The 8,893-nt window shown below is 31.1% G+C and overlaps 1 protein-coding gene across 1 annotated transcript; it reads right to left on the reverse strand.

The window, feature by feature from the left end:
* Positions 1-5,898: 5,898 nt before the first annotated feature.
* Positions 5,899-7,567, reverse strand: LOC125213618 (8-hydroxygeraniol dehydrogenase-like). The gene is made up of 5 exons (XM_048114264.2): positions 7,408-7,567; positions 7,210-7,323; positions 6,614-7,127; positions 6,380-6,533; positions 5,899-6,281 (listed from the first exon to the last, which is right to left on the reverse strand). The coding sequence occupies exons 1-5, from the start codon at positions 7,503-7,505 to the stop codon at positions 6,079-6,081; spliced, it is 1,083 nt and encodes a 360-aa protein (XP_047970221.1). The 5' UTR covers positions 7,506-7,567; the 3' UTR covers positions 5,899-6,078.
* Positions 7,568-8,893: the final 1,326 nt, after the last annotated feature.

Below are 8,893 nucleotides of genomic sequence, written 5' to 3' on the forward strand. Positions count from 1 at the left end.
TGACATGTGATTTCTGCCACATTTCTGTCAACAACTTCTTAAGTAATTTTCTAATAAGTTTTTGTACTTCATACGTAATTAAAATTTTGTCATTATTTACGCTTTCTAATTTTTTTATAATATACATATTTATCATTATCTGCATTAATTAATATGGACATAATAAAATGAGACCACTTCTTCCTTATAAAACTCACTTTCTGGTATTTTCCCGTGTTTTTATTTCCCCTAATTTATTTTATTTACATTGATTTATGGATCGATTTTATTTAATATGAAAATATCCTAATTTTGCAGTATTAATTTATAAATTTACTTTGTCTTATTTCAAATACTATTATTAATAAAAAATCTTGAAGGATTAAATAGCTAGTATCACATGCTTGAATTATATTACTCACGTTTCAATTTTATCATGAATGACAAGAAACTATGCAATTTATATCTAAAGATTGAATGTTCATATGATATTAAAAAATTCAGAATTAAAATTCTCAATAAAATATCAATCATATAATTAATCGTCTTAAAGTTAGTTCGATGATATAATGAAATAGTATTTTAAATGTCAATGTTTTCAATAAAATTATTATTGTATCATTTAAATAAATGTGAAATATTTTTTATTCTGTGTATTATTGATTTGGGTTTTATTGCATAAATAACTTCAGTTTTCCATATTTTTGTTTCTCAATAAATTCCCTACATGATATAACTAGTACTCCCTCCGTCCCAAGGTATTAGACCAACTTTCCTTTTTGGGATGTCCCAATATATTAGACTCATTTCCTTTTTTAGTAAAAAGCATCTATCTTATTTTATTCTCCACCAACTTTTTTATCTCTTCTCTCCCTTACTTTTTCCCTCTCTCATACTTTACTCTCTCCACTTTAACTATTTAAATATCATTTCCTTAAATCATGTGCCCAAAAGAAGTGAGTCTAATACCCCGGGACGGAGGGAGTACTATATTGTTACCACTAACTAGAAATAGATGGACATAAGAATTTTTTTTTTACAGATATTGACAAAACTTTAATCACGTGTGAAGTACCAGAACTTATTAGGAAATCACTTAAGAAGTTGCTGACAGAAATGTGACAGAATTCATATGTCAACGAATTTAGGGATTTCCAAAAATGCCCTTCAAGCTATTTGGGCATTTTCGTCCAAAAAGTGGCTAAAAAAACTTCATTCGTGATTATATTTAATGTAAGGATCGTCTGACGCTAACTTTTTTTGTTATGGGTCACTGGTGCAAGAAGTCAAAAAGTTAGGGATATTTGGTGCAGTTCACTCTAAATTTAATACTACTAGTATTTACCCCCGCGCTATGCGCGACTTAAAATAAATTCATTTGTTAATTTGACATTGTGAATAAATTTAATAAAATAAATAACAACAATATCACGTAGGTTTAAATATATGTTGAATAATTATAGTATAAAATTAAATAAGCTTGAAATTAAATCAACATGAAAATAACTTTTAGTTACAACGTGTATAGATAATTATAAAAAAGAAAAATGTCGTTCTTGTTAACATATACCCTTTAACGCTAAAACCCTATTAATATGAAATTGATATAAAATATTTAAGATACAATCGACGGATGACAATGATATTGCCATAAAAATATAATGAAATTTTTTAAAACCTCTCAAATTTTACCGTACATCATAGAAATGAAAATGCATTTTGAGTTGCGTTAGCGTGCTAACTAATTTACAGTAATAACTAATAACTCTCAATTCTGTGTATTAAAATTTTCAACACAAAGACATAATTATATCAATACAACATGTAAATTTAAATATCAACACAAGGACATAACTTTATCAACACAAGAACATTGATAAATTTATACCTTTGTGTTGATATTTTTAATATACAAAATTGATATTAGTTTATTTATTACTCTAAATTAGTTAGTATTTGATTACACGCCTATCCGGCTAATAATAACAATTAAAACGAATTAAGTCATTATTTAGTGAAATTAGCCAGTTTAAAAATTTAGCCATTGATTTCAATGGAATAGATTAATTACAAAATTATAACTGGTCAAATCAGCAGTTTTACATCTTAATGAAACAATTGAAATGACAACAATTTCGCTCATTGTTCTACAAGTAACGTATCAATCTCATGATCTACTTTGCACAAATTTCGGGTAATAAATGCATTAATAGTACTTAATTATCCTAATTTAAATCTAATCGTTCCATTACTATCTTAGTTTCTACAATATGAAATCAAAGACCATTCAATTGAATTTGGCCAATAATTTCACTAAATAGAAACCTGTTAAGCATTTGAATAGATTTATTAGCTATTTTAAAATTATACGGAAAATTTTGTGAAACTAAAAAACTTCATCGTTACTAATTAAAAAAAATTACATTTTTGAGAAATTTTATTATTATAATAAAATCACCATGCTCAGGCAGTAACGCATATTGAACGGAGATTGGTGAGCACATGTGTATAGAGGCTTATCCTTTGGTATTGATAATCTTGTCTCAGTATGAGTTAAATGTGTATTAATCATAATTTGATGTTATTAATATTATTACTAAGTTCAAAGTATTTTTATTTTTATTAGTAATAATTTACTTGTTTTTGGCGCATCAATAAATCTGTCTTACTACTACAAAGGAACGAACTAAAAATAATAACTAATAGACAAAATGTATGTAATTAGCAAATGCTTCTAAAATATTACAAAATTACTGTGAATATGATGAATTTTATTATTGGGCCTAAATAAAATTAGTTGAGATGAGAAAATCAGAGCGGATAATAGGAAAAACCCTAGAAAATCTATACCATACGCATAATATGGATGCAATGAAAAGCCCTAAAATTAGTATTTATTATACAATTACAGGATATTTTTACAATAAACAAAGGTGTAATTTATATACTCCATCCGTCCCGCTTTAGCAGTCTCATTGACTTTTCTGCCCTCTTTTTATAAAAATGATAAAAAATAGTTAAAGAAGAGAAATGGTAAATTAAGAGAAACAATAATATAGAGAAGAGTCTTATCTACATTATTGTCTCTCTTATTTTATTATTTCTCCTCTTTAACTATTTTTTATCATTTTTACAAAAAGAGGGCAGAAAAGTTAATGGGACTGCTAAAGCGGGACGGAGGGAGTATCTCCTATTTCTATTATATCTGTAAACCTAATCTTGAGAAGAGTTGAGACTTGAGCACCTCTCTCTATTTTGTTTCACACGCCTCCCTTGAAGCTTTTTTGTTGATTTTTTGCTCTGCCTCCTTTATTTACCATCACATCCGCTCTGCTCTTCGACTTTCACCATCTCAGACTATTTCCTCCGTCTCCCTTTACCGCTTCTGTAGCACTATCATCAACAGACGCTAGAAGTTTAGGACGATGTGTAGTATACTAGGTTGTCGATAGCCATGTTGTATGGAATGCTACACGTTTGACACATGAGAATTATCGCGGGCAACACTCTTTTTTCCACCACGGTCATGACACTATTGATTAATAGAATTGGTATTTATAGAAGATTTGGTAGCTTTTGGTATTTTTCTCCTTTCACACTCCTTCTCTATTGAGTATTAGTGAGCACAATTTAATTTATAATTAATTAAATCAACATTAAATTGTCTCACAAATTTATGTCACGAAAAAATGATAGAGTTTGGATCCATTTGGATTACATTTCAATTATTATTCGATTTAATTAGATTTAATTCCAATGATAATTATATTGTCTCCAATTCATTGATGGAGAAAAACGTTACAGCTTTTCTAATTATTAGAGAAAAGTTCTTTTCTTCTTCTAATTATTAGAGATAAGTTGATTATTCATTTGATATGTTCTAAAATGACATTTTTGTGAACTTTTTAAAAATTCCCCTGTCGTCAAATAATTTTAGAACTTTCATTTACAAAATTTATTTGTGAAAAGTATTTATTGAGATTTTATTTTTTTAATACCAATCCTTGATTAAATTTAGTGAGATTAGCCGGTTGAAAAATTTAGCCATTGATTTCAATTGTACATGGGTGAAATTGTAGTCATTGGCTAATTTGAAGATTGAGTGATCTTTACAAATTTTGGGTAATAAATGCATTAATAGTATTTAATTATCCAAATTAACCAAATATTTAGATTTATTCAAAATCTTTTATAAAGTTTATAAATATTCAATTCATGCCTATAACTCTTAAATATTTACATTAAAGGCCAAAACTCGCCTTTTATATATGTATAGATATGTTTGTGCTAAAATGACAACCACCCTTAAAATGACAACGTGACAACGCTTATACAGCAATATTATAAACGCTACACAGCAATATCCAACACGTTAGACAGCAATCTATAGATTGCTGTCTAACATGTTGGATATTGCTGTTCAAGAAAAATTGTTGTTTAAAGGCCAGCATATTGCTGCCCGTCTTTTTTGGTTTTTTTTTTTTTTTTTTTTTGCCACGTGGCAACTTATTATTCGTCCACGTGTACAAATGATTGGCTAGAAATGGTGGTATGGTGTTATTTTAAGGGGTGGTGGCACCCTAACATGCCCCTGTATAGATATATATAAAGGTATGATATGCTACATATCTTATGTGAGCATCACTCCCGTTTGATGCAAATTTAACGTTGTTCGTTTTGATTTATATATTTAGTTTGATTTTAATACATTAAAAAATGTTATTGATAATTTTAATTTCACAAAATTCATAAAAATCAAAGCTTGATTTTCTATTTTATTAATTTATTTAAAATTATTGAGAAAAAAATAATTATATTTCAGCAAATAATTGAATAAATTGACAGATTTAAGTTCATGGTTAAAAATATTCTGTATTTAAGAAATAGAAGATTGAATCTCATATAATCCTATATTAAATTTACACATATTTGTATTCAAAATTTAAAATTTTAGTACAGTATTTTTGTATATTTCAACTAGGTTATATTTCTGTATTAAAAAAAAGAGTTGTAAAAGAAACTTCAAATTTTTGAAAGGTGCAAACTAAAAGAAACTCTAAAAGATTATGCTTCCCATTCAAAGATCAACTTTATTTTACTTTGTGGAATGTGGAGGCAGTAGTAAAACATTAGTCGTACTCCATGTACAAAGAAAAAAGACGGAACAGGAAAAGCCTTAATTAAAAGCTGATTTCGTCAATGATATTAATCAAATAAAACATACGCATGTAATTTATTGCAAAACTGCGTCGTTTCATAACACAGCACCTTGTGCTGTGTTTTCCCCCACAGTAGGGGCCAATAAGAAAAATAGCTTCACTTTGAATCAAAACACTGTGGAGGCATTCCGAGCTCTCAAACAAGCTCTATCAAAACTGAAGCTACTCTCTTATTAAAAGAAGTTGTTAGCTATGGTTTTTATGTCACACATTGTAGTCATTATTTGGGAACTGCTAAGCTACTGTCAAAACTGATCACAAAACACTTGCTCTCTTGTTGAAACAGAAACTCAGAAGCCCAGGGCAACTTTCTTGGCTATCAAACTCAAGGCTTATAATTTTGCGATACTTATGTGTTATCTGAGTGTTGTTGGAAGCTTGTCAAAATGGGCACGAAAACTATTTTTGGCCCATCCACCAATTTTTTAATATGGATTCATTTAAACAATTAAATACGGAGTAGTACTATGTGGACTCCGCAATCTACTTACACTACTTCCACCAACTTTTCCTTGCTCTCTCTTTTACTTTACCAATTGCATAGTAAACTCTTGTCATTTACAACTCCGTCTATTTTTTATATATGGAGGTAGTAGGTGCAAATTCAACAAAATAAGAGATGACCAATCTCTTCCCTCGAAGACCGAAGAGAACAAGAGAAGAAGACAAGTACAGAAGTTAAAGACAATATGATATGCAATTTAACTAACAAAAGTATATTTTTATTATAATATGTGTGCATACATCACAGGTACCAAACTCAAAGATAATTCAACAGTGAATATATGTATAAAATTGAAAGAAGGAGAGGAGAAGAACAATCTCTGCCAAGGACAAACAAAACAAGAGAAGAACAACTGCTTCCATCAAAGAGTTGAGTTCAAGATTGTTGGAGAGTGTTGGCAACATCTATCACAAAGCGATACTTCACATCAGCTTTGGCCAACCGCTCCAACGCAGTGTTAACATAGTCAGCTGAAATTAGTTCAATATCAGCCTTTATGTTGTGCTTGGCCGCGAAATCAATCATTTCTTGAGTCTCTTTCATCCCTCCAATCCCACTCCCAGAAATCATCTTTCTCCCTGCAACAATATTCATCCAATTCCACATTAAGCAAATACTAATTCATTGTAATAATGGATACATGAGAGAAACAATATTATATGTAAGGGTTTTGCACCTGCAAGGAGAGGAAAAACCGGTAACTCGAGAGGCTTATCTGGGGCACCAACCATGATGAGCTTTCCATGAGCCTTCAGGAGGCCAATGAGTGGCATCAAAGCATGATGTGCTGATACTGTATCAATAATACCATCCATTGTTCCAACGGCACCCTATATATAATTAACATCAATTTAGTGGTGATGATAGTTATGACAATGTTGATAAAACAATGGAAAATTCCTTTTTTTACCTGCATTTCATCAGCATCTTTGCTGATCAAGAACGAATCTGCGCCCAAATGTGAAAGTGCCTCGTCCTTTTTGCTGAGGGAAGTACTAATGACTGTGACCTTGCAGCCGAAAGCCTTGGCAAATTTAACGGCGACATGGCCTAGTCCACCCAAACCCACAACTCCGATGTGCATCCCGGGCTTGTCTAGTCCAAAGTATCTCATGGGGCTGTAGGTGGTGATGCCGGCACATAGAAGAGGAGCAGCAGCATCCAATGGCATGTTTTCAGGGATACGAACAATGAAATGCTCGTCAGTAACCATGATATCGGAGTAACCACCGTAGGTGATGGTGCCATCATGGTAGGGAGCAGCGTAAGTGGGGATGATCTTGGGGCAGTAATTCTCAAGATCTTCCTTGCAGCTCTCGCACGATCGACAGGATCCGACCATGCATCCCACACCAACCTTGTCTCCGACTTTGACCTTCTCAACCTTCTTTCCCACCTCTGTCACCACACCAACAATCTCATGCCTGCAATTGCATAGGCATGTTAATCATCGGCTTCCAGTGGCATGATTACATTTTATAAGACTTAGAATTTACAAAAACATACCCAGGAACAATGGGATATTGAGTGACGCCCCACTCGTTTTTGAGGTAATGAAGATCGGTGTGGCAAATCCCACAATACAACACTTTGAATTGCACATCGTCATCACCAGTTGCCCTGCAAAATGATTATAAGTATTGGTTACTTGCTTTCCTAGCTGATTCATCACCATCATGAGAGAGAGAGATAAAGGAAAAGCACCTTCTGGAGAATTTGAAAGGAGAGAGATGGCCAGATGAGTCTGTGGCAGCCAATCCAATGGCCTTCACAGGGTGCTCTGTTTCATGTGATTTCGCCATTTCACAAATTAGTAAAATATCAAAGAAAATAGAGAGATTATTGGAAATGTGTTTGTGATTGTTTGGAAGATGTAAGAATGGTATTTATAGATAAGTGTTTTGACGTCTCATTCCCATTCGGCTGCTATTGTGTGAACATTGAAACTTTGAAAGCGATTAGCGTAGACTTGCTGCTAAGGATTATTAGTCAATAAAGCCAACCAAATATTTAATGCAACTAGTTGAAGAATAGGAATACCGATTACTCATCATCTCAATCTAGATTCTTATCGCTTTTTCCATCAAATATCTAGTAAATTACTGAGTTCCAGTAATATATCTAGATTCATACAACAACAATTACTTGAGTTCCAGTAAAATGTCTAGTAAATTATTGATTACTCGGGAATGCTTTTGTAAATATAGTTAAGTAGCGACGGATAAACAAAATATATTAGTATAAAAATAAAATAGAAGCAATGTTCAAAAAAGAAAAATTGAAATTGACTTGAAAATTTATTTTATATACTTTGCGGATTGATAAAAATTCCAAAGACAATACAAATAACCTCAGATTGACTTCGTCTCCAAAAATCTAGCTGTATGATATTGATAGCTATGGACGTGAACGCAATATTAATTTTTATAGAATCTTCCGGAGAGGCGGCAAGCGGAGGCCAAATAAGACAAAATTTTGTATGAGGTCTCTCTCACCATCTTCATCTCCAAAAATAAATTACCTCTATAAAAACTTACTGCTAGTATTTCTTAATTCTTATGAATCGGTCAAAATTAATTACTTTTTTTAATGTTATGAAATTTTAAGTGAACTGTAGATCGTACTAAAATAGATAGGAAAAATTATATACTTTAATAAAAAAAAAGGAGAGATATAATTATTCTAAAAGTATGATATGACATACTTTAGTTAGGGTAATTAAAAAAGTAAGGTGGGCTCTTTGAATGAGATGAATTGAGTATTATATTAAAAAAATAATTGTATTTAAAATTTAAAATAATTCTTATAATAATGGCTATTGTTATGAACTAAAATGGTTATTCTGGATTAAGGTGATGAAAGAAAATACACTATACAAATCAACCATGAAGTTCATTTTTGAAAAGCATCATCAGAAAAAATTCTAAAAAATAGAATGGAGTTTTTTAACCTCTACTAAGCATGTTATATACTAGTACGACATTTATAAAGATAAGCGATGTTCTCATGCTCTAAATTAAGGTGATGAAAAGAAAATACAGACTATACACTATGATGCGGTTTGATTTGATGGACAAAGTAGCTAGTACTGAGATTTAATGTGGGATAAAGAAAGATACGATCTATAAAGAATAAAAATAAATAAACCAAAAGCCCAAAATTACCATCGTCATAATTTCTTCGCAAAAGA

The sequence above is a fragment of the Salvia hispanica genome, chromosome 3 (assembly GCF_029641045.1).
Source record: "Salvia hispanica isolate PSC_SH4W2 chromosome 3, Shi_PSC_v1, whole genome shotgun sequence".
Taxonomy (NCBI): domain Eukaryota; kingdom Viridiplantae; phylum Streptophyta; class Magnoliopsida; order Lamiales; family Lamiaceae; genus Salvia; species Salvia hispanica.

Bases quoted from the DNA above. Each gene is read 5' to 3' on its own strand.
- LOC125213618 (XM_048114264.2), bottom strand. From the start codon at position 7,505: ATGGCGAAATCACATGAAACAGAGCACCCTGTGAAGGCCATTGGATTG. The intron at 7,128-7,209 runs GTATGTTTTTGT...ATGCAATTGCAG, and splicing joins CAATATCCCATTGTTCCTGG to GCATGAGATTGTTGGTGTGG. The intron at 6,282-6,379 runs GTGCAAAACCCT...ATATTGTTGCAG, and splicing joins GGTTTTTCCTCTCCTTGCAG to GGAGAAAGATGATTTCTGGG.